Source organism: Podarcis cretensis, assembly GCF_951804945.1.
Source record: "Podarcis cretensis genome assembly, chromosome: 17".
In the NCBI taxonomy this organism is placed as follows: Eukaryota; Metazoa; Chordata; class Lepidosauria; order Squamata; family Lacertidae; genus Podarcis; species Podarcis cretensis.
This window is the reverse complement of record NC_137187.1, coordinates 34,684,891-34,710,848: the sequence shown is the minus strand read 5'-3', so window position 1 is coordinate 34,710,848 and position 25,958 is coordinate 34,684,891. Positions and strand designations below refer to the sequence as shown.

The 25,958-nt window shown below is 45.2% G+C and overlaps 1 protein-coding gene and 1 long non-coding RNA gene across 3 annotated transcripts in view; one reads left to right on the top strand and one right to left on the bottom strand.

The window, feature by feature from the left end:
- The window catches only part of LOC307206784, a 610,614-nt gene that overhangs the window by 426,049 nt on the left and 158,607 nt on the right, over positions 1-25,958 (top strand). The window lies entirely within an intron of this gene.
- The window catches only part of LOC307206671 (A.superbus venom factor 1-like), a 56,368-nt gene that overhangs the window by 23,632 nt on the left and 6,778 nt on the right, over positions 1-25,958 (bottom strand). For both annotated transcript variants that reach the window (XM_079959967.1, XM_079959968.1), the window contains exons 3-22: positions 25,299-25,461; positions 23,085-23,155; positions 22,298-22,383; positions 21,193-21,275; positions 20,601-20,691; positions 19,873-19,975; positions 19,642-19,762; positions 18,533-18,648; positions 18,204-18,350; positions 17,121-17,333; positions 16,185-16,379; positions 13,487-13,648; positions 13,096-13,225; positions 12,375-12,446; positions 10,879-11,079; positions 8,486-8,597; positions 6,475-6,560; positions 6,195-6,334; positions 2,712-2,921; positions 722-788 (exon numbers count right to left, since the gene is read on the bottom strand). In XM_079959967.1, the coding sequence (XP_079816093.1) occupies positions 722-788; positions 2,712-2,921; positions 6,195-6,334; positions 6,475-6,560; positions 8,486-8,597; positions 10,879-11,079; positions 12,375-12,446; positions 13,096-13,225; positions 13,487-13,648; positions 16,185-16,379; positions 17,121-17,333; positions 18,204-18,350; positions 18,533-18,648; positions 19,642-19,762; positions 19,873-19,975; positions 20,601-20,691; positions 21,193-21,275; positions 22,298-22,383; positions 23,085-23,155; positions 25,299-25,461 (2,569 nt within the window). The remainder of the gene's footprint in view (positions 1-721; positions 789-2,711; positions 2,922-6,194; positions 6,335-6,474; positions 6,561-8,485; positions 8,598-10,878; positions 11,080-12,374; positions 12,447-13,095; positions 13,226-13,486; positions 13,649-16,184; positions 16,380-17,120; positions 17,334-18,203; positions 18,351-18,532; positions 18,649-19,641; positions 19,763-19,872; positions 19,976-20,600; positions 20,692-21,192; positions 21,276-22,297; positions 22,384-23,084; positions 23,156-25,298; positions 25,462-25,958) is intronic.

The following is a 25,958-nucleotide window of genomic DNA, read 5'->3' as shown; positions in this document are numbered from 1 at the left end:
GTGGCCAGCAGGACTAAACCGCTTCTGGCGCAATGGGACACCGTGAAGGAAGTCAGAGCACACGGAAACACCATTTACCTTCCCGCCGGAGTGGTGCCTATTTATCTACACACACTTGGATGCTTTCAAACTGCTAGTTTGGCAGGATCTGGGACAGAGCAATGAGACCCCTCATTATGGGGATTTGAACCGCCAACCTTCTGATAAGCAAGCCCAAGAGGCTCCGTGGTTTAGACCACAGCGCCACCCACATCTGCTCTACCATGTTTGTACCACCACTTCACAGCTGGTGCTACAAACACACTCGCCACCAAACTGAATGCTGGATCAGTAAGTGAGTCAGTCCTCCGAGGTCTTGCCAGGAGCGCTGCCTGATGTACAGACACACCACATAAGTGTGATTTTGCATAAGCGCTCATCTTACTTTTTGCGTTTTTAACCTTCTTTAGGGATTGGCAGGAGGTGGGATAGTGTATGTACTATTACCTTCCATCACAGTGGTACCTATTAATCTGCCAGCGAGCTCCTCCCCTTACATAGAGATGCCTTCCTCTGGGCTCAGAACAATCTCCACAAGAGAAATGAACTCCCGTCTGAAATCTTCTAGACAAAATGATACCCGTTTTCCCTTGTAAGCAAATGAAAGAGCTGGGCAACAGAGAGGTGGTTTTCCAAGGGTGAAGAAAGAGAAGGAAAAGGGAAGCTGAAGAATGAGTGTTACCGCTGTTCCCTTGCGTAGCAGGATCCAGCTCAATGACAGTCACAAGTTTTCTCTGTATCCCTTCAGGCTGGGGCAAGAAGAAAGAACAGAATGAGTCTCACTGCAAATATTACTTAACATAGCAGCAAAGAGCAATTCAAAAAGGCAGCAGGACAGGGCAAACATATGCATCAGATCCATAGCTGTCAATTTTCAGATTTGAAAATAAGGGATCAGCAGCCTCGCCTGTCCCGCAGACAGTCTATGGGATATCTAACAATTCGGGATAGCAGCGGGAAGCAGCGGGAAACGGTGCTGGAATAAGGGAATTTCCTGCAAAAAAAGGGAAGGTTGACAGCTATGATCGGATCTAGCTTCTGTTGCAATGTGACTCAGCTACATGTTTGTACCTGAATATAACACAGGAATAGGTTCAGGTCAGCCCCATAAATCCCCAGTAGCTAAGGCACTGTAGCAATCCTGGGTTGGGGTCCATAGTCCCTCATCCATAGGCAGCACCAACCTGTCCTTAATGGTGTTTTGCCACCACAGCTGGACAGTCACAGATTCCATTCCGTCAACTCTTAGGTCAGCCCTGATGCCCTAGGAAGCCCACCTGTGTCCTAGCAAGCTGACAGCAGTGGCAGAGGAAGGGGGCAGGGGGGCAGTCCACCCTGGGTGCCATCTCTGAGGGGCGTGACAAGAAGGCACCCTGTGGGGGGCTCTCCCTCCTCCCATCGCTCCGCCGCAGTCGCATGTGGAGGATCCTCCGCTCGCAGATGCACCCTCCGCCGCCGTTCCCATGGCATTCAAGCAGCACCGTTGGCAAACTGCCTGGCGGTGCATGCACAACAGTGCAATGTATGGCACATGCATGCACCCTACTTACGGCGCACATGCATGCATCACCGGGTGGTTTGCCCCGCCCCCAATACCTGGCACTGGGTGCCAGTTCTCCTTGCTTTGCCCCTGGCTAACAGAGCCCATCAGGAGAAGGGAGAGAGCTCTTTTCAGACCCTGTGGTACTTGTGAAAAGCATGCTCCTCTACGGGAGTAATCTAAATTTAGGAAATACAAATGGCACACCCTGCAATGCACTCTTTCTATCTCTCTCTCCAAGATTGCTCCTGTTTATTTACAACTCATTTTCTATACCTCGGCCTCGGCCCAGTATAGCTGAAGGAGCGTCTCCACCCCCATTGTTCTACCCGGACACTGAGGTCCAGCGCCGAGGGCTTTCTGGCGGTTCCCTCATTGCAAGAAGCAAAGCTACAGGGAACCAGGCAGAGGGCCTTCTCGGTAGTGGCGCCCGCCCTGTGGAACGCCCTCCCACCAGATGTCAAAGAGATAAACAACTACCTGACATTTAGAAGACATCTGAAGACAGTCCTGTTCAGGGAAGTTTTTAATGTGTGACATTTTAATGTATTTTTAATCTTTGTTGGAAGCCGCCCAGAGTGGCGGGGTACAAATAAATTATTATTATTATTATTATTATTATTATTATTATTATTATTATTATTACACCACCCCTTCCCAAAGGCTAAGAGTGAGTAAAAACCTCCTCAGTCTCCAAACTAAATGCCCAGTTAAACTGAAACTCTTCCATGCCTACTCTACCCCTAGCTGCAATCGGCCATGAGAGAAATAGAAGCCATGGATTGTGGGAACACGGTGCCTAGCTTAGAAGGAATCTATCTCATTTCCTCACTCCTTCTCTCAAGGAGGAGTGACTCCAGGTGCCCTCAGTTCTAGAGAGCAAACCCCCTTGAGTGTAACTTGAAGCCATTGGTTCAGGTCCTACCCTCCAGGGCAGGAGAAAACAAGCTTCTTCCCTCTTCCACGTGACAGCCCTTGAGATATTTGAAGTTGGCTATCATATCTCCTCTCGGTTTCCTCTTTTCCAGGCTAAACAGACCCAACTCCCAGAACCATTCCACATAAATAAGGCTTGCTTTCCAGACCCTTGATCATCTTAGTGGCCCTTCCTCTGCAACAACTTGTCACGTACCACAACCTTCAGCTTCTTCTTCACGCCATCCGCAGCACCTCCCAAGGCAGCAGCTTTGACCTCAATGTCATGTTGTCCCAGCTTTAGTGGAATGACCACAAATGGCACCGCCCTGGAGGACTGGCCTTTAATAGTGAGCATCTGTTGGTATTTTTCCTTGGCAGTGGAGGCGCTGCAGAAGGCTGGGTTGTGTATCAGCTCCACCCGCACCTGAGGAGAAAAGAGAGAATGAAGTGATCCGTTATAATGAAGGGGTGGGGATCATTCAGCCTGTGATTGGGTGGGGGGAAAGTATGTGTGCTTTAATGACAGGAAAGGTCCTTGCAAACAGCCTCTGCTACCCTTCAAACCAGGGGTCAGCAAACTTTTTCAGCAGGGGGCCGGTCCACTGCCCCTCAGACCTTGTGGGGGGCCAGACTATATTTGGGGGGGGGGAATGAACCAATTCCTGTGCCCCACAAATAACCCAGAGATGAATTTTAAATAAAAACACGCATTCTACTCATGTGAAAACACCAGGCAGGCCCCACAAATAACCCAGACATGCATTTTAAATAAAAGGACACATTCTACTCATGTAAAAACACGCTTATTCCCAGACTGTCCGGGGGCCAGATTTAGAAGGTGATTGGGCCGGATCCAGCCCCTGGGCCTTAGTTTGCCTACCCATTCTTCAAAGGCTACATCTATGCCAGTAGAGAACAACGGGTAATTTACCAGCACACAGCCATCTCCAAAATCTTGATTGGGCTGCTTCCTCTCCTATACAGAAAGCAGCTGGAACAGGGCATTTGACAAACTCCTCTCCAGCAGCAGAGGTCCCTCGCTTTGGCTAGCTGTTTGAGCTCAAGTTTAAGCACAATCCAGATAAGTCTGTTCAGAGAAGATTCTCCCTCTGAATAGCTGGTGTACGTGTAACTCTGCTATGGAAGCTGGAATAATTTTATTTTCTTATCCCCTGTCTCAGATACATGCTTTTCTGTTCCAGGCCCATTGCAGAGGAGTGTTCAAGCTCCGCTTTCCCCAAGACTTGCCCTCCTGCTATTTTGTTTGCCAACTCCCTGATCAAAGGACCATCCAGTGGGAACGTCTCCTTCATGAAGCAGGGTCATGCTTTAGCTTCCAACTAGGAGGCACCCAAAGGCTCCAGCTGCCAGATCCTTCACACCAGGAGTGAGTGAGGGACCTTTCCCCTGTGGGAGATGGAGCGAGGATTAAACCTGTAGATTTAGATCTAAGCATCCTATCCCAAGTGTGGGGGAGAAATACAAAAGTAATCTGGTTGTGAAGCCTTCTTAGCAGAGTACAACACTTATAAGTTATTAAAGCTTTGGTAAGAGGCAATTGGGGACACGGGTGGTTATGTGGTCTAAACCACAGAGCCTAAGGCTTGCCGATCAGAAGGTCGGTGGTTCGAATCCCAGCGATGGGATGAGCTCCCATTGCTTGGTCCCAGCTCCTGCCAACCTAGCACTTCGAAAGCACATCAAAGTGCAAGTAGATAAATAGGTACCACTCTAGCAGGAGGGTAAACAATGTTTCCGTGCGCTGCTTTGATTCACCAGAAGCAGCTTAGTCATGCTGGCCACATGACCCAGAAAAACTGTCTGCGGACAAATGTCGGCTCCCTCGGCCAGTAAAGCGAGATAAGCGCCACAACCCCAGAGTCGTTCACAACAACTTAACTGTCAGGGGTCCTTTACCTTTTATTAATAGGCAATTACACCTTTTTATCCCTTCTGTTTGCAGTCTATTGACATCCCCTTCTTCACCTCCATTGCAGAGAATGAACCACACATTTTTTTGGCAATGTCAAAGGAAAGAAGGGTTTACTTACATTTCAATGCAGGCAGCACATACAGTAAAGTAATGTGCCAAAAAAAATACTTGTTATAGTAAAATAAAAGCTGGTAGTCTTTAGCCATGGACGTCTGGTCAGCTTGGAAGCATGGTGGAAAGAGCGTCTCATAAAAGGCAGAAGGAAATACAAAGGATTGTCTCCTTTGCTGCAGAATTCCTGACCAGAGGAAGCAAAGGAAGTGACCACACACAGGAGGAAGCTCAAGAACTCTCTGTGTGCTTGTCCTTTGCATGACTAGCAAAACATGCATTTGTGATTTTGGCTGCGTACTCCACATCCCCTGCTGATGGCTCTTTGGTAGCTGCATGTCAAGGATGTGCAAGGCCAAAGCCAACAATAAGCTCTGCCAAAGCAAAATGGGGGAGTTGCCCCTTTTCTCTCTCTCTCCACTGTTCCCTTTTCTGCTTTCTCTTCTGTCATCCCGTTTTCTTTCTTTCTCTGCCAGCCACTTCCCCCCTCCTCATAACCCAATTGAAAGTAAGCTGACAGCTGTGTGAAATTAGATGGACACAAGTAACACTTGGGGACACGGGCTATCCACACTTTCTTTATATTTATAACATGTTTCCTGAACCCAAAGAGTGCTCAGTTCTTTTGCACAGATGTGTGTGCACTACGTTCCAGCAGCAACGCCTCATTGCAATGCAAATCCACGCTTGCAATGAGGCACTGCTGCTAAACCCACTGAAGGCCACAATCCCTGGCTCAGCAGGTTTAGGAGCAATGCCTCATTGCAACTGTGCGCCACAGTCTGGGTCGTAGGCGGCAGGAGTCCAGGCCTGACCCGCCGGGACCAGGGTGTGGGTGGTAACAATGGTATGATACAATAATCTTTATTGTCATTCTCCCATACAGAACAACGAAATTGAAAATCTACATTAGACATTCAGAAACCAACAAGCCTGCTATGCCAGCTATCCCAGCCTGGTTAGCCCCCTAAAAACTCTGATACCCCATAATTAAATACAATATACCCCGATAGAGACTACCTTACACTGCATTTAAAACCAAAATCACATTTGAATAGAAACTGTTTCTCAGGCGGCTAGTCCTAGTCTTTATAACCCTGTACCTTCTTCCATAAGGCAGAAGCTGAAAGAGATCATGATAGCAGTTCAGTGGAGAATGGAAAGTCGATAAGGCTGGAATGCAGAAACAGAAATAGGATCAGGAATTGGGACAAGGACAGGAGTGCTGGAGCAAGATCAAGAGCGATAGCAGGAACTGGTAACAGCAGAGTATGAACCACATTGCTGTGGCAATGAACCAGGGGAAAATGCTGTCCTTATATACTCCTTTTAGGCTTGCCTCTAGATGCTACACATCTCCTGATCTGGCCACACATGCCAGGCCGCACCCGACTCCCCCAAGACAAGCACAGCAAGGAGTCATGCAACTACCCACTGCGCTCAGGGCCTGGCCCCTGCAAATACTTACAGTACTCCTTACAGTGTGGATTTGCAATGCAATTTCCCTGCAGCTGGACTGAAGTGTGCACACATAACAAACAATGCCAGAGCAAGTTACAGTGCAAAAATAAACAGGCAACGCACAATTTGCGTAAAACCAATTAAGCATGAAATCATCAACATCAAATGCTTCTGCCGAAAGCTTGCACTTACTCTGAGATCCCGCCTCCTATAGTTGTAGAGAACAGCTCGGATCTCCACCTGTTCATTCCTCACTACTGAATAGGGTAGCCGTAGGTCGATGAAGAAGTTCTTCCTGACAGTTATCTCGTAAGGGTCAGCCACGCAGATCCCTGCAAGGCGGGCCAACAGGGAAGGAAGCAGGTTGAAAAATCAAAAGAACTTGAACATTGCCCATCCTAGATTTTTGTCAAGGCAGAGTGTGGCCTGGCATCATCTCCCCAGCCCCTGTCTCCCACCTGCTCTTCTTCACCTTTTGTGTCTGAAATGCTCACAGCCAGCACCTCCCAGGTAGTGATTGAATCCTTCAGGTAAACAGGTATTGTTTTGGATGAGATCCTAGGAACAACGAGAAAGGTTACCATGTCATACCTGAGTGCAGCTGCTACACAGGGAACATAATGGATAAGCAAATATCTGTTGGTGGCTAAGATAATGCATGTGTATTGGGTGCTATGTAAAAAAAATAAAAAAAATAAATTACATATATTATCATATCAGTAGACATCAGAATGGAATGTAGACTTCTGCAAAATAAATCAGTTGCTGTGGAATAGAAAATACCCATTGAAAATGTGAATAGATATTGGAATGGATTGAGGCATGTTCAGTCATCTCTGTTCTTACATATGTTGAGGTGATCAATCCATGTTTTATTTGTTCCGGCTGACCAGAGTTTGGAGGAGTTCCATCCAGGTTTTACCTAAAGCTCTAGGGACCAAGCAGGTGTGGAGGAAGGGGGGTGCAGTGGGTGCGGTCCGCCCCGGGTGTCACCACTGAGGGGGGGTAACAAAATGCCAGGCAGAATTCACCGTCGTGCCTTCAGTGTGCCCAAGAATTGTGGTGGCTTGGGCGTGCGCAGGCTCCGTGCTGTCCAAACGGTCCGCCCCCTGCCTCCCCCCCAGCTGTAGGGTGGCTGAGTAGGAGGAGGCAGGCACTCTGGAAGCCCCGCGGTGCGCCCCACCCCATAGGCGGCTCGCCCTGCTCCTGGGTGTGCCACCCCACGGGCCCGAACGGCTTCCTCCTCTGCTGGGACCAAGCTCTGAGACAGCTAAGACCATACCAGTACAATTCTGGTGGGCTTTCCTCATGCCTCATGTGTGTTTGCTCTGAACCAAGTGTTTTAGCCACCATCCTTCATATAAAAACTACATCTTACACCCTGCTCTTCCTCTTTGACAAATTGTGTGATGGATAGATATCGGCTCCATACAAGCTTAGCATTCAAAGTAGGGCTAGCTCACATGGTGCCATGCAGATGTTTTGGAGTACAACTCCCTTCATTCCTGACTATTGGCAGTGCTGGCTGAGGCTTATGGGAGTTGGAGTCCTGCAACATCTAGAGGTAACCGCATTGGTTACCCCTACTCTAAAGAATCCTGGGAACTGTAGTTTTGGTGAAGGTGTCGAAGAGTCTCTTGTTGAGATACCTAGCCTTTGGGAAGAAGGAATTATTGTCAAGCTAGCTACGTAGCATAATCCTCTCTCTTGCACTGTGTGTGTGTGTACTTGAGTTAAATGGTTCTTGCTACAAGTAAATGGATATACAAGGTGTGGCTAGATAGTTCAGTGAATGGTCACAGAAATCGGACAGTGATAAATATTCAAACATACGATTGGCATCAGAAACCCACGAAATGCTCACAATTGTGTATGGAGATGAAGCTGTAATTCAAAAGACAGTGTATGAGTGGTTTGAGAGATTCCATGAAGGGCAGCAAACCATCGAAGATGACCCTAGGTCTGGCAGACCATCAGTGAGCAGAACGGTGGCAAATGTCGACAGAGTTTGTGAGTTATTGATGCGGGATTGGCATTTGTTCATCCAAATGATGGCGAAAGAATTGCATATTCCACAGGAAATTGTTACTGAGGTTACTGAGTTGTCCCACCCTCCATATTCTCCGATCTGGCCCCACCGGATTTCTTTCTTTTTCCAAAACTTAAATCTGCACTGAAAGGACACAGATTTTCCAACATTTCACACGTCCAAGCTGCTATGACGAGGGAACTGAAAGCAGTATGAAAAGAGGACTTCTCCAGAAGTTTCCAACAGTTATACGAATGTTGTCAACGGTGCATTGTATCAGAGGGGGCCTACTTTGAAGGCATGTAAGGTATGTACGTATGTTCAAATTTTTCTCGCTGTCCAATTTCTGTGACCATTCACAAAACTTTCTGATCATACCTTGTAGGATTGCAGCCTAAGTCTGGAGAGCAGACACTAGGCTGCAAAGGAGAACATAGCCATAACAGCTTTTTACCCTTGATCATTAGGAGGTGCAGTCAGCTGTTCTGTTCGCCATAACCAGCTGTCTGGAAACTGAGTCCTAGAAGTGATGTCTTCATCAGCTAAGAAATCATCCTCAAAGTCACCTGGGAAAACAGGAGACAAAGACTTAGGTGCAATGGCCTTTGTTACTGTGAAGTCACTGCAATAAGTGACCAACAGACTCAAAACTTGACTTCTGGGTTCGTTCTCATTAAGAGCAGCAGCTTCAGGAAAAGAACACATCAGGCCACCATCTCAACATGCTTGGCAGGCTAATGCATATGGACTCGGCAGCATTCATATTGTTGAACACCACAGTCCTGCTGTGGAAGGGCAGCTACAAAGGCCCCACTATGGCCCCTGCCACTGATATAAGGAAAGCCCTCCTGGATCAGGCCCCACTAGTCCGGCATTCTGTTCACGGTGACCAAGCGGAAGCCTGTGTGAAACCCGCTAGCAGGATTCAAGCACAAACCCCTCCTGTGGTTTTCAGCAACAGGTGTTCAGAAGCAGGGCCAGATTTAGGTTTGATGGGGCCCTAAGCTACTGAAGGTAATGGGGCCCTTTATATGTCCAGCTGTCCTTTGTCAACAACAAATTGCTGCTGTTTTTTGTGTTGAATATATGCTATATGGTCATTTATGGACCTAAAGGTAAAGGTAAAGGGACCCCTGACCATTAGGTCCAGTCGGAGCAGACTCTGGGGTTGCGGCACTCATCTCGCTTTATTGGCCAACGGAGCCGGCGTACAGCTTCCGGGTCATGTGGCCAGCATGACTAAGTCGCTTCTGGCGAACCAGAGCAGCACACGGAAACGCCGTTTACATTCCCACCGGAGCGGTACCTATTTATCTACTTGCACTTTGACGTGCTTTCGAACTGGTAGGTTGGCAGGAGCAGGGACCGAGCAAGGGGAGCTCACCCCATCGCAGGGATTCAAACTGCCAACCTTCCAATCGGCAAGTCCTAGGCTCTGTGGTTTAACCCACAGTGCCACCCGCGTCCCTGTTGCTGGATGTAGTTTTTATTTTATTTGTTTTTTATGTTATATTTTGGAAATGTGCATCCAGTTGTTGTTTTTTTGCTTTAATTTTGTTTTCCCCCCCCCATGAGAGTGGGGCCCTAAGCTATAGCTTATTTAGCTTATACGTAAATCTGGCACAGTTCAGAAGCATTGCTGCCACCATGTGTGGAGGCAGAGCTTAACCTTTAGGGCTAGTAGCCACTGAAAGCCCTCTCATCCATGAATTTGCCCTATCCTCTGTTGAAGCTATCTAGGTTGGTGGCCAGAACTCCATCCCTGCAGAAGAAAGTGCCAAAGTTTAACCAGGTGTTGTGTGAAGAAGTACTTTATTTTATCTGTCCTGACAACTCCCGCATTCCATGCTCTGAACAGTATTCGGGGCTGCGCAACAGAGGCACGCGTTGGAGGTGAAAGTTTTAACTTAAGCATTGGGTTGAGCAGGCGAACAAGAGAAGTGCTCCCCCCTAAAAGAAACCTCAATAGCCTTGGGTTCCGGCACCTCTTTTTCTAGAAAAAAAGCCCTGAGCAAAACTATAAGAGATTCTTGAGGCGACAGAATGGGCTAGATCTCTGCAGACTGCAGGTTTTGTACATTCTTTAATACTCCTTGGCTTGAGTTTTGTTTTGTTTTTTTAAGAACACTTTGCCTGTAGAAAATTTTGTACAGTCGTGTGGCTTCTGATTGCCTGCAGGAAGCTTCTGAAAATCGTTCAAAAACCGGAACACTCACTTCCGGGTTTCGATCATTCAGGAGCCGATTTGTTCAGGAGCCAAGTCATTTGAGATCCAAGTTACAACTGTACTTGCAGGGAGTTATTGTAGCGGGAAGACATTCAAAAATGGCACACACACACCCTCTTGAGGTAAAAAATAGTAGTCTATTCTACCACCTCAGGAGTTCTACTAATTTTTCTGCATGTATAGACCAGGCTTAAATCAAGACTATATTAAACTCTAAGCCGTCACACACCTTTCAATTACTTCCCAGAACACCTATGTAGCACCTCCTTTCCATCAAACACCTAATGTCCACCTGAAACAATGTCCAAAAGGGTACAACTGCGTTTGTGCATGCCCTTGTTTCTTCTCTTCTCATGTCCTTCTGCTTTCTCTTCACTCCTTTCACCCCTCTCTCATTCCCATCCCTTCTGTCAAATCTGCAGTCTTCTCAGACCAGGGCCCAGTCTTTCTGCTTATGTAAAGTGTCAGATAGGGCAATGGGATTACATAAGTACAAGTAACAAAGGGTTTTGCAGCCCTTCCATAGTGTTCTGAGAGACTTACTTACCATCTCCCCAATAGTGTGCCTCTGAATTAATAATAATAATAATAATAATAATAATAATAATAAATCTACTTGCTTCTTGCCAATATCAATTCTTCATCTCGCTCATTCTCATTCAATATGTCTCTGATGAAGCGGCAACATTCAAGGAAAACAGTCTGGCACTCAATCTGATCGACAATGTATTGTATACGCTTTTCACAGCTGTAGCCCATGGGGTTCTCATGCATGCCATCTTCACAGCACTTCCTTAGTGTCCGATTCTGAAATTGGCCAGCTGAAATATGCAAACAACATGTGAAATATCAAAGAATGTTTCCCATACCACTGTTGTTCTGCTACTCACAACAGGCATCAGAAGAAAGCTGTTATCTTATTCTATAGTAAGAATATAAGGATGTTGTCATGCTGTAGTTTGCATGGCTGCCAATAGGAGGCAGGCAGTCCAAGGAGGCATACAAGCAGGCCAAGTGAGCAGTCGGGTTGGCCAGGCAGTGAGAAGCCCAAGAAGGTGTTATCATGCTCTCCTTGTCATCACTGCTACCACTGGCAAAAGCAATGGAGGGGATTCTTTCGGTGTCTCACCCCTCCAGTGGTGGCAGCAACTGGAGATCGTGGGAATGAGGGGGTAAGGTAAACTGTGAGGAGATGGGGGTTGAGTGAGGTGTAAAGGAAGTGGGAGAGTTGGCAAGTGGGGGTGGGGGGTAGGTGGGGCTGGTAAGCAAGATAAGCAGATGTGCAGCCCCTAGTGCAAATAAATGCTATGAATGTTATTGTTTTGGATTCTCCTGGTGGTGGTGAGATGGTGGAGCATATAAGGCAGTGTTTCTCAGCCTTGGGTCCCCAGATGTTTATGGACTACAACTCCCATCATCCGTAGCTAGCACAACCAGCAGTCAGGGATTATGGAAGTTGTAGTCCAACAACATCTAAGGCCCAAAAGTTGAGAAAGGGTGGCATATGCTAGGAATGCCTGAAAGAGTGAAGCTGTTGGATGGGGAATAAAACTTTGCCAAGAGGGATTGCATTTTAGGAAGCCTCAAGGCTAAGTATTGATTTGTTAGCCATTGTAGAGTGAATTGATTCTGACCAAGTGGCTCAGCAGAATCAGGAAGCTGTTTTGACACCACTCCAACCCACCATCCCTTCTGAGGAAACAGGCACTGAATCGCTTTCTGAAACCTCTAAGGTCAGGTCAGTTAAAATCACATCTCCAAGTTACAATATTTTTGAAAGTCCCCCCCCCCCCTTCTGGAACTCAGCAGCATCTAGGACTAGTGCATCACAATAAATGTGAATGCCTACCATCACTCCAAAACAAAGACAATGAACGGAGCAATGTTAGTATAAGAAATCATTGTTAAGTATGTTCTGGGTTCAGAAAAAGTGTCATTAATTTCGTTGGATTTATTTAACAAGTTGGCATTGATAAGGTTCATTAATACTTGTGTGGAAATCAATGGGCTCATTTGGCAGCTGAATGAGAGATTTTGGAGAAGAGCTGGAATTCATGTTCAATGATTGCAAAATTCTCCATTTTTGCAGATGAAGCCTTTGCCATGCATCACATACCTTTACTTGCTTTAGATTCAATGAGCTGTACAGAGCGGCGGCGGCGTCTTGCAGGCTGAGGACACTTTGGATCTGGAGTAGAAAAGGGAGGAACAGGAACTAATTGTTTGGAACTGAAATAAGCTGTTAGTACCGCTGAATTCTAATACCTATGGAGATTGACCTTATGCGTGTTTACGTAAAAGTAGTTCCCACCGAGTCCCATGATGTAAGGCTTAACTACATGTTACACATGTGACAATGAACTCCTGATAGTTGCCATTTCTCATTAAGACATCTTACAAGGGGTGCAATGTGGAGTATTGCTGATTGTCCTGGCTGTTGAAGCTGTTTCTTAGAAATAGCAGTCTTTTGAGATTTGTCACGTGTATTTGCATATCACACAGTGGGGGGTAGTGGGACAGTTCAGTCCAAGAACCTGCACCCCCACCCCAACCCCTGCCTGGCATCCTGGGGCATAACCTGCAGACAATGCCATGCTAGCGCTTGAGCCAGAAAAGAGTCAGTGTTTCTCAACCTGTGGGTCCCCAGATGTTGTTGGACTACAACTCCCATCATTCCTAGCCAACATGACCAGTGATCAGGGATGATGGGAGTTGTAGTCCAACAACATCTGGGGACCCACAGGTTGAGAACCGCTGGTCTAGGCCCTGCTCTTAGGTGAAAGGGCTTTCTCACTCCTTTGCCATCTCACCGGCACCAACACCCTCCCCAATAATACCTGATCTCTGTTGCGTGGAAAGCTTATTGCTGGTCACCAGAGCAAGTCCAGCATCTTCAAACACACCCAGATTGTTCCTGCCACTGCCGGCTGTACATCCAATATCCCTCTTTTCCACTGAGTCCCATATCTGACATGGAGCAGGCACAGTATGAGAGGGGGAAATCAATCAATAAACGTTAAGGGGAAATGTAAGGTGAATGGTTAATGTACATCACAATCCACCATTGTGCACATTCATCCAGGCCTCATGGAGAACGTGCACATAATTCTTACAAGTAATTGTGTACATTTCCCAATCAATCTCCAACAACCCCTGCCCTGGTGAATGTGCCTTTACCAACTGAATTTTGTACATTCTTGTGTCATCATGCATCGTTCCCAGCCTCACCTTGCTTTGTGTAAGCTTGTACTTCTTGTTAAGCACATAGACTCCTTTGTCCACAGCCACAAGACCAACCCAAGCATTTGCATCTCCTTCGAGTTTGATAGCCACTTGATCTCCTGGCTCGTGAATCTGGTCATCTTCCCGATGTTCTCCTTTCACAACCAGCTGCTTGAACAAGGCAACAAAGAAGTTCAGTTCCGTGGCAGGGAAAGTGCCTGAATGACTGTCTTGAGAGGGAAGAAGAATCGCTATTTTATATTAAGTCAGTCTTTTAAATATTTGTAAAGATACTTTGCCAATCTCCCCTACGTTTCCTTCTCCGAGAGCTGAACAAGGGGATAAGCAAAGGGTAGCTTCCTGATCAGACAGCCAATCAACACTGTGCAACCTGGTAAACAGTGACATTTGGAGCACATAAATTGGATATGCGTAAGATGAATATACTGTAATCTTAAAAGCAAGCCTGTCAGTTAGCCTGTTCATTTAGAGAAGGTTCAGTTCAGCTGTATATCTATGGATGTTTGCCTGTTAATAAAATACCTGTTCTAAATTACTTGATTGAATCTGGAACTTCATGTTGAAGACAGCATATGATGCCAGGAAATACATTCTGTGAAAGGACTATGGAATATTTGAGGGCTCTGAATCCTTTATTTCTCACACACATGGCAGCTGAGGAAAGGAAGCAGAGGCAGGGATGGAGACACGCTGACAGGAAAAGGTTGGTTTTCAACAATGGCCAAGGTTGAATAGAGATAGCAGCAGCGGTGGGGGGGGTGACCCACTGAGGAGGAAAAGTGGCAGTTTAAAGCAAGGTTTTAGTATACCAAGAAGAGAGCTGAGAAAAACTTTGTTATGTTAGCATTTTAGTGTTAGCTTCTGTTTTGTACCCATCTCTGCTATTTCTCCTTGTTGACATTTAAAAGAGTAGAAACAAACTCTCAGTTTGAATTTCTTGGTGTAGAAAGTATTGATCTGATGTGCAGGGATCTTTCCTATTCTAATAAATTCAAGAGAATTCTGGAAGCTTCTCTGTGTGAAAGAAGCAAGCAGAAGGTTACAGATATTTGGGTTATTCCTTCTGAGAAGGCTTAAACTGGTTCTGTTATCTTTTTTTGTCAAGGTCATGCTGACTATAATAGTGAGGCAAGAAGGAGCCTGGGTTTCATTCTCTCATTCCATCTCTTTTCCTTCTGGTGTGGTGTTCCGTACATAGTGTTAAAGTTTATAATTATAAGTAGTTGTAGGTTTGAGTTAAGTCTGCTGCAACTGGATTTCTTATGGACAGTGCCAATGCTGAATGTATTGGATTTGTGACCATTATGCTCATTCGCCTTCAGTAGCAGTATAGCTCTACTGGATGAAATACAATTGCCTCTGGTCTATTTTTTGAGAATCCTGCAATGTGTTTAAGTTTTTACTCTGCTAACGATACGTTGAAATCCACTCTGGATCAATATTGGGTAGAATTTCAATGACACAAACTTCCCTTCCCAATCGGTTCGGACCTCTTCCACTTCTTTCCATTTTCAGTGTCTTTCCTTTCCAACAGCCCTGCCATTGTCACTACTGTTGTGCAACCTGCTTTCTCTTCAGCTCTCCTACCTGACCTCGTCTTCATGAAAATCCAGGATTGTAATATGGCAGTAAAAGTAAAGGGACCCCTGACCATTAAGTCTAGTCACGGACGACTCTGGGGTTGAGGCGCTCATCTCGCTTTACTGGCCGAGGGAGCCGACGTACAGTCATGTGGCCAGCATGACTAAGCCACTTCTGGCGAACCAAAGCAGCACACGGAAACACCGTTTACCTTCCCACCAGAGTGGTACCTATTTATCTACTTGCACTTTGATGTGCTTTCGAATTGCTAGGTTGGCAGGAGCAGGCACCGAGCAACGGGAGCTCACCCCGTCACGGGGATTCGAACCACCAGCCTTCTGATCGGCAAGCCCTAGGCTCTGTGGTTTAGACCACAGTACAAATCCTCTAATGAAGGGGGCTGTACGATGACAGGTGTTCTTTTTTATGTATGTGTGAAGAAACATGTATTGGGTAGGATGGAAAAATTTGTCTATTTTTGTTTCTCCGAGTTTATCATTTTTCTAATATTAAATTTAATTTTCTGTAATTGTACCTTTTAAATTACCTCATGACAATTCATAATTCCTCCTAATATGTGCATACATACATGTGCACATTTTTATATGCAATTTTTCCTAAAATGCACATTTTTTGCAGGAATAGAACAAATTTAATATGCTGGTTTTTTATATATTATGTCCTTTCCCACAAATATCTGTATCATATGCACACATTCCTCTAATATAACACCTCTGTGGATGCATTATTTGGTTGGAGAAGTGCCTGAGAACATTCAGAGAAATGCAAATGTCAAAGAATAGCTGCGTTTTGGTTCTCATATTGGTTTCAGATTGGACAGATTCATTGGTTTTGCATTGAAATATGAGCTGAATTTCTTTTCCCCCTCCCATTTTAGTTATTATGGGTTAAAACATTTGCACGTACATTGTAAGGTTCTACTCATTTTCTAACCCAAAGTGAAACAAAACTGTGAGAGGACTCTCATTCCAAATGCTCTTAAAAACAGTGAGTGATGGAGTGGGGTTGGGGGGAAGTGAATTTATTGCACTTCTGCAATAGCTTGCACTGTTACAGGAAATCCATGAGAAGATTGACCTACTGTTCCCATGCAGGTGTCCTTCACATCCATCCAGACAGAGTCAGCCACAATCTCACTGTTCCCCACTTGGTAGTAAGCCACAATCCGGAAGGAAGGAATGAGCTCTGGGGTGATGGGCAAGGAAAAGGTCACCAAATTCTGTCCTGCTTCTCTGCGCTGCCTCCCAACCTTGAACATTTTCCCCTTTGTCAAGATCTGGTGGTGAACAAGACATCCTGTTTAACGTGAAGCAGGTTACAAAGCATAGACTGATTTGAACAAAACTCCCTGCAATTGGGCTAACTCACATAACAAGTGTAATGCAAATGTTTTTCACCTCATGGAGCACAGCGACATGGAAAAGTTTATTTTGGGGGATACCTTTCTTCTTCTTTTTACATTTTTTATTGGTTTTTCACAATTTACATATAGGATTCCATGAATCCTTGGACTTTCCTCCGCCCCTCTATGGGTTCCGTCTGCATTCTTTTCTTTTCTTTTAACTGCATCATTTAAAATTCTCCATTTTCTTAAAAATCCCTGTTTTCCCATAGTTCTTGTTACATTACAAGTGTTGTTACGGTCCTGCCAAAGTTGTTAGTTGCTTACAGTGTTCTCTGAGGTAAATTATAAATTTGTCCCATTCTTTAGTAAAATTTCTATCTTCTTGATTTCTGATCTTCCCAGTCTTTTTCGCCATTTTGGCATAATCCACCATCTTTATCAGCCATTCTTCTCAGGGTCAGGACTTTGCCTCCCTTCCATCTCTGGGGAATGCCTTTATAAGTGCCATTGTAATGTGAAGCTTAACCCAAAGCAACCAAAGAAGGCAGGTGCTGTAGGAAAGACTGCTGAAACCTGTTTTTCCATGAGGACTAGACACCTCTCTCACCACCTTCAGTATTAACAGGTGTATAGAGACTTGGCCCTCAGGCTTCCATTCTGCCCAGTACTTACCATATAGGTGAAATATTGGATCTGATCCAGCACTTCTTGGTTGTTGCTCTTCAGATTGAAATTGATAGGCAAGTTGTCTCCAGCCTTCAGCTCCATAGCTGTGACTGCCAAGTGGAGATAATTTCCAGATCCTCCTTGGGTCTGGTATGCTGTAGCTATCATGGTCTTGGTTGCCTGGCGTTCATTTAAAAGTTGGGGATCTTTGGTTTTTACCTACAGAAAGTGGAAAGTGGAAAAAGTTATCTAGGGGCTTATCCACACTTTTGCCCTGTGCTTTCTAGGTACAGGTCCACACTTTCCCGGTCTGTTTCCCAGCACTTTTTATTTTAATAATTTTTATTAAATTTTCAATTTTACAATTTCAAATAAACATTTTACAAACTTTAAAATATCCAATGGTTCCCTTCTTCTCTTCCCATGGTTCATTTTACATATCATACATCCCTGCATATTTTACTACAGTGGTACCTCGGGTTAAGAACTTAATTCATTCTGGAGGTCCGTTCTTAAACTGAAACTGTTCTTAACCTGAGGTACCACTTTAGCTAATGGGGCCTCATCCTGAAGCAAAGTTCTTAACCCGAGGTACTATTTCTGGGTTAGTGGAGTCTGTAACCTGAAGCATCTAACCTGAAGCGTCTGTAACCCGAGATACCAATGTATAACCATTCAAATCAGTTTTCCACTTTTACATCCATCAAAAATTATTTACTCTGTTGAATTCATCTTAATGCTGCCAGCATTTTCAGCTGTATAGTTATTTTCCATATACTGAATACATGTTTTGCAGTCTTCTTTAAACGTATCTTCTCCTTGCTCTCTTATTCTATATGTTAAATCTGTAAGTTGTGCATATTCTGTCAACTTAAGTTGTCAGTCCTCTTTGGTTGGGACCTTGCTCACTTCCCATTTTTGGGCTAACAAAACACTCTATGCACTGAGCTATGGACCCTCCCTTAAAAATTCCTAAGTACCCCCGTGAACAGTTGCTTTGATTCTGTGTGCAGAAGATACACACAGGAACTGCCAATAGCACAATTCATGCATTTGAAGGGAACTTGGCATGGCCTCAGGGGGACTCACTGTGATTCTGAGCTCTTGGCTGTTTGCTGGGGTGTTCAGAATCAGCTTGGCTGTCCCATCATTCTGGGTGGTTCCATCAGCTGCAATTGGCTCTGTCACCACAGGTACACGGGAAGCCGGGGAGCCATCAGGATTGGTGACAAACACCTAAGCAATTGAGAAGAGGTGAATGAACGTGAGATGCAGCCATCTCTGCAGAGCCAACACCACTTTTCCCAAGACATCCATGGATTTAAGAGATTTCCCACGGCTCCTTATGTTCGCTTCTGTGGATTTCCAAGAACCTGGGACTGGGCCATGAAAGGAAGAGAGACTCAGGTGAACATTACCATCAGTTCAAAGGGCATCCCCGGCTTGAAGTACTTGGGGGTTTTCGTGAAGTGGATCTGATAGGGCGATGTCACAAGGCTGATGCCAGATCGCTCAGTCACCACCATGTCGCTGCCTGCAGGAAGGAGAAGAAGGGACTCAGAGAAGGAATGAAGCCAAGCTGCTTGACAGGGAGAGAGAAATCTTCCAATTGTTTCAGAGCCTTTCAGCAGGCATTTAAAGGAGGTTTTCTGTTTTTACGATGAATTTTAATTACGGTAGTTTTATCCACTGTATGCTTTTTTGTCGTTTTTATGTACAGTACACCACTTGAAAATTTCAGTAACTAAATAGTTAAAATCATTAAAAACAATAAGATACCTTGGAGATACCTACTCAGATACCTACTCAGATACCTACTCAGAAGTAAATTCCACTGAGTTCAATGGGACCTACTGTCAGAAAAGCATGACTAAGGATTGCAGCCTTGTAAAGGGATAAATGAAGGCAGGAATTGGTGTCTAAATGATACAGCAAGGCTCTTTAAAATGCCAACCCTAATGGCAAGGTAGAGAGCATCATTTGACTTTCTTCATCGCAGGCAGCAAAATACAGGTCTAATATATTTTTCTTTCCAGGAGTTGGGTGAAGATGATTTCTTTGCAAGATTAAATATTTTGGCTTCATAATGTTACATAATAAAATGTCTGGCTGTAAAAATCCAAATCAGAAGGGCTGAATAGTCTCAAAGCAACATTATGAACTGCGGCAGGTTAGTCAGACTCCAACATTCACAAGAGGTCTGGACGGTGACACACGAGAGTTCTGCACTCGCTGCCTGCTTGTGAATCGCTCTCCCTAGACAGGCTCGCCTGGTGCCTTCAACACATATCTTTAGGTGCCCGGTGAAAATATTCCTCTCCTCCCAAGCCTTCAGCTAATTAAACAATCTATGGCCTTTTAAACTGCAGGGGCAGGGACAGGTATTTTGTTTGTTACTATGTTGTGTATTTTTGTCTCTCTATATTGCAAACCGGCCCCCTGTGATCCTCAGAAGGAGGGCGGTATAAAAATTTAATGAATAATAAAATTCCATCCTATTCCATCTGGTTTTCAGACTGACACTCACCTGACTCTGTCATCACTGTCACAGAGACATAGAGGGAGTGCCCAATAAGATTGTTGAGGTTGTGAAATCGAGTCTGAAGGATGTCTCTCCTTAGGATTCCTTCCCCTTCTCCATTACTCATCTGAAAAGGAAAATGGGAGGTAAGCCAAGTTTTACATGTGTTTGTGCATGTGTGTGTGTGTGAGAGAGAGAGAGAGAGAGAGAGAGTACACACACATAAACACACCCTACCTGAATTCTCTGGAGTGAGTCTGGAATGCTGTGTTTGACGCCATCCACTTTCACTCCAAAGAGGACAAAGGCCATACCCTCCACACTCTTCCCATAGAGGAACCTAAAACAACAAAATCCAACGTCAAATAAGGGCCAAATTCAAAAAGGATAGGGCTATCTGTTAGAGGCACCATACTTCTCAGTAACAATTGCTGGGAATAACAAGAAGAGAAAGGGCTTTTGCGCTCACATCATGCCGAAAAACTTTCCTCCTGTGCTGGGGTCCCAACATAAACCATGCACAAACACACACACACACACACACACAGAGAGAGAGAGAGAGAGAGAGAGAGAGAGAGAGAGAGCTGCTATTAACACCCCGCCAGAGGTGCTACCCTGAGGCAAAGATTGGTATGCGCCTGTGACATCACACACCCAATGTGGGACGTGACACATGCACATCGTCAGGAGGAGGCCTTGCCCAGAGTCATGCAGCTTCAATGGCTTTGATTGCTGCACAGTGCCTTTGATGCTGCACTGTGTTTGGCTCTGTGGTTCAACCACCCCCGCCCCTCACTAATGGGATGGCTGAACCCCCTGGTAAGGAATATTGAGGGGGTGACGACACCTCTGCTACCTGCAGTTGGCACAGCTGCTCCCTGCTATGCTATTAATTCTAGATATGTTAATTTTATTTCACGCAGGTAATACCTCGTCTTTACCTTCCCACAGTTGCAGACACCCACCTTGCAGTGATAGACACTCTGAAATCCCTGTTGCTGTCAATGTAATAAAATTTAGCCGATGGCTCCACTATGACTTCGAAGCTTGGCAATACTAAAGAAAAAAATAGGGGAAGAAGAACATATAAATATTTGAGGAGAGATGTGACTTTTTAGGACAGTGTCTGCAATTTGAAAAGTATGAGTGTTATGTACTGAGTTGAATAGGATCCAAATTGCAGCAGTCTGATTGGTCCTAGAACAATAGGATCCAGAAGGCAGCAGTCTGATTGGTCCGCAGGAGCCACCCAATCCAACTCCAGGTGGAAGTGAATCCGCAACCTGATTGGCCTACAGGAGAATCCCGGAACTAGCCAATCACATGGGGCCCATTGTGTAAATAACGTATATAAAGCAGACATTTCGGGGGAAGTTCCATTCCTCACTACTATGAGCTGAATAAAGACCATGAAATCCACACTGGACTCCGAATATATTTCAATGAGCAATCCCAAAGCAGAGCTGAAGAACCAAAGGGCGTCTTCCAAGGGATTAAAGAGGAAACAGTGCCTGTGATGAACCAGGAAAAGTGCTAAGCAGAGATGGTCCTCCTTACCATATTCTTTGACATCAAATTGCGTGCTGAAGGTCTCCTGTGGGGAGTCTTGATACTTGGCCACAATCTTCCAGGTCCCCAAACTAGAGAAGGGAAAGGAAGGAATCTTCACTGCTTCTGCTTTGTCAACTCATGATATTAAAGGTGAAATCAGAATAGGCTGCAGGGCCTCTTCTCCCCATGGGTGAGGTTAGGATGTAGTCTATGTCCCTTGATGCTCATTCCCCCCCAATGGTGGTTGGAATTAAAATGGTGCTTAGGGTCCTGTCTGGAGGCCAGTAGAGAAACGCACCGTGGCTGAGGGAGGGGGATGATTCTGCTACAGTGGGGGGGGGGCTCAGTTTGCCAAAGTGGGCAGGAACATACATCCGCAAGCTCCTTTTAGTACCCTTGGTTGCAGCTTATCAGGCCCTGGAGATTTGAATTCATTTAAAGTAGCTAGATGTTCCCTTACTACCTCTTTTCCTATCTTGGGCTGCAGCTCCCTCCTTACATCATTAATTGATCATTGATGTGCTTTCTTTGCCAATTGCTGTTTCAGCTCACTTTCTGTACAAAGTGCTATTTTTTCCTAGAAAAATAGGTGCTAGAACCCACCATGAACACCTCCCTCGTTCTCTTAGAATGGCAATGGTGCCAACCTGAGAGGGGCTGGAACTGAGTTCAGGCATGTTCTGGCTGAAAAAAACAGTCCTGTGTACAAATTTGGTTTGAGGTAACAAAGGTAAAGGGACCCCTGACCGCTAGGTCCAGTCGCAGATGACTCTGGGGTTGCGGCGCTCACCTCGCTTTATTGGCCGAGGGAGCCGGCGTACAGCTTCCGGGTCATGTGGCCAACATGACTAAGCCACTTCTGGCGAACCAGAGCAGCGCACAGAAACGCCATTTACTTTCCCGCCAGAGCGGTACCTATTTATCTACTTGCACCTTTCTGGCGTGCTTTCGAACTGCTAGGTTGGCAGGAGCAGGGGCCCAGGAACAGGAGCTCACCCCTCGCGAGGATTCAAACCACTAACCTTCTGATCAGCAAGCCCTAGGCTCTGTAGTTTAGACCACAGCAGCACCTGTGTCCCTTAGGTTTGAAGTAATATTCATGGCCAAATACCTGACAATCTCTGGTAAGGGGTGAGGTTGGAAGTTTCTTGAAGTAGGATTGATGAATGACTGCCTGACAACAATTCCTTCAGGTGTCTGAAAGAGGAAAAGTATATTTAAAGGGATGTTGGAAAAGTAATAATAAAAACGCTGGCACTTAATATTTGTATTCCATAGTGCAGTGCCAGATTTACATATAACCTAAACAAGCTATAGCTTAGGGCCCCACTCTCTTGGGGGCCCAAACAAAATTTAAAGGGGGGAAAAACCTGGGTGTACATTTCAAAAATATAAGATAAAAAACAAATAAAATAAAACCTACATACATTTAGAGCTTAATAATTATTTCATTATTCATATAATTCTTCTTAATTGTATTTCAGTTCAACAATTACTTTGATAAAATACATGTTTTGTTATGTGCAAATGGCTTTAGACACCTATTAGGTCCATAAATTACTATATAGCATATATTCAACACAAAAAACAGCAACAATTTGTTGTTAACAAAGGACAGCTGGACATATAAAGGGCCCCATTACCTTCAGTAACTTAGGGCATCATCAAACCTAAATCCAGCCCTGCCATAGTGCAAGAGTTCTTACGGAGCACAAGAGCTTGTGTCCACACAAGTTGTGCACCATCGAGATAAGGAGACCAGATATGATGCGCTAAATAGAGCACTGGATCGAGACCAGCAAATCTTTGCTCAGCCATAAAGCATACTCTCCAACATTTCTCCAATGAAAATGGCTCTGACTGTACCCACCACAAGGACACATACACGAACCACTCACCTCAAACTCGACAATCACAGGCTTATCAAAAATCTGCATTTTGTGATTCACAGAAAAGATACGGTAGTGCACTGAGAAAGAAGAGAAGATGTTTGTCATATACCCTGTACATTTGGTTTGACAAAGTTTCATGTCTTCCCTCAAAGCACTCATTGAACAGCAATATTTTAAGAATGCTGATAATTACTGTATTTTTCCATCTATAAGACTATTTTGGGGGGCTCCAAATTAAGAAAACATCCCTCAGCACTACCTGTGTATAAGATCAGCCCCAATTTTAAACCTAAATTTTGGTTTAAAAAAACTTAGTCTTATACACGGGAAAATACGGTATTTGCTGGAGATCTCTAGATCCTACACAGGAGAACTATGGGAGGTGGGCTTACTTGATCAGGATAAGTTAAACTGACTAGAACACAGTTTATATTTCTAATGTAAAGTGTCACCAGTCAGGAAACAAACACTCTTTGCAACATAAACTCTCTCAAGTGTTTTTTTTTTACAAATAGTTAAGCAAATGTGAAGTTGTTGTAAGCGGTTCCAACGTATTTCGCCCAATTGCTCTTGGAAATGTACTGGCAGGGCCGTAGCTAAGGGGTGGTGAGGTGGGCCCCTGCCAGGGATGCAGGCGATGGGGGGCGCAAAATCAGCTAAAAATATTTCCATAAATATGTCTGTAAATAAAAAATATCAATTATTGCCTCATAAGAAAAGGTTTTTAATAGAGGGTGATTTGAATGGGTGGAGCGGGGGGGGGGGGTTGGAGGAGAGGCAGAAAGAAGAGCTAATTTGTCCATGGCTAGGGGGCGCAATCTGGACGGCTGTGCCAGGGGCACAAGATCACCTAGCTGTGGCTCTGCGTACTGGGAGTCAGTGTAGGTCTTTCAGGACCAGTGTTATATGGTCTCAGCAGCCACTCCCAGTCACCAGTCTAGCTGCCACATTCTGGATTAGTTGTAGTTTCTGGGTCACCTTCAAAGGTAGCCTCACGTAGAGCTCATTGCAGTAGTTCAAGCAGGAGATAACTAGAGTATGTACCACTCTGGCGAGCCAGTCCATGGGCAGATAGGGTGAACACAGATGCAGCTGAACACAGAATTGACCAGTGCCTCCATGGACAGCTGTGAGTCCAAAATGACTCCCAGGCTGCACACCTGGTCCTTCAGGGGCACAGTTACCTCATTCAGGACCAGGGCATCCCCCACACCTGCCCTCCACTGTCCCCCCAAAACAGTACTTCTGTCTTGCCATGATTGTCTTGGTAGAAGAGAGTCTGCTGGTTCTTTAACAAGTGCAAAACCTGTTTACCAGTGGTAAAAGAGTTGTGATGTGTATGTCTCTCTCAGACGAACTTCAACTTGATCCATGTGACGGTCACCTCCAGGCTTGACTACTGTAATTCCCTCTACGCGGGGCTACCCTTGAAGCTGTCCCAGAAACTCCAGTGGGTGCAGAATGCTGCAGCGAGGCTCCTCACGGGGTCTCTGCCATGGGAGCACATTCACCCAGTGCTTTTCCAGTTGCACTGGCTCCCAGTGGAGTACAGGGTCAGATTTAAGGTGCTGGTTTTGACCTTTAAAGCCCTTCATGGCCTAGGACCCTCGTACCTACGGGACCGCCTCTCCCGGTATGCCCCACGGAGAGCCTCAAGGTCCATAAATAGCAACACCCTAGAGGTCCTGGGCCCTAAGGAAGTTAGATTGGCTTCAACCAGAGCCAGGGCCTTTTCAACACTGGCTCCTGCCTGGTGGAACGCTCTGCCTCATGAGACCAGGGCCCTGCAGGATCTGATTTCTTTCCACAGGGCCTGTAAGACAGAGTTGTTCCACCTGACCTTTGGCTTACAATCAGTCTGATTCCCTCCCCCTCTTTCTTTTTCCTTTCTCCTCCTATGAAGAGATTGCACCCTAATGTTTTAATGTTGTATCTTAATCTTTTAAATTGGATTTTAATCAACTTGTTTTTATCATTGGTTGTTAGCCGCCCTGAGTCCATTCTTGGCTGGGGAGGGCGGGGTATAAATAAATTATTATTATTATTATTATCATTATTAACTGTCAGTTGTGTGAGGTGGGGATCATGCGTTCCTAGCTCTGGTGGCAAGGGAAGGATCTATGAACAGCAGAGATCTGCAGATTGCAAGTAGGTTATCCACTCCAGACCCCTCCTGCAGTTCCAGATAATGTTCTGGGAGGGACTAGCAGAAGGCTTTACCTTTGGACCCAGGTGTGTAGATGGTTTTATCTGTCTGGATGAAGAGATATCCACTGTGGAAGGAAACCAGAACCATCCTCTCCAATGTGAACTGAGGACACTTGGCCACAACAATCACATACTGCTTTTGCTTGGAATCCTTCTTCATATCATTGGCAGAAACCTGCAGGGGCAAATCAGGAGCTAAAAATCGGATATCTCCTGGTTTTTGCTTACAAGGCAAATAGTAGTAAACTCAAATCCCTGCTCAGTAATGGAGCTCAGTAGGTGACCAGTTGCTAATTCTCAGCCTAGTAAAACTTCACAGAATTCTTATAAGACTGGGGTGGGGGAAACAGCACATTCAGGTTGTGAAAGTGCACTGTTTTTTGTAATGTTGGTTTAAAAAAATAAGATGTGGATTTAAAAGAAATAATTATTATTCAATGGTGTACCAGTGGTGTTTAACCCCTACTAAGTTGGCAAAAATGTATAGGACAAGTAACAAACAAAAATAAATTTCAGCAAAGCAAAGGAAAGTTTACCTCAGAAACCAATGAGAGAAGCAGCCCTCATCAAAAAGCCCACATGAGAAGGCACACACCCATACAGAGTTTTCTGAGGGAAAAGTCAATAAAACAAGTTATGCAGGACCTAAAGACATTTCATGTTGGAGATGTG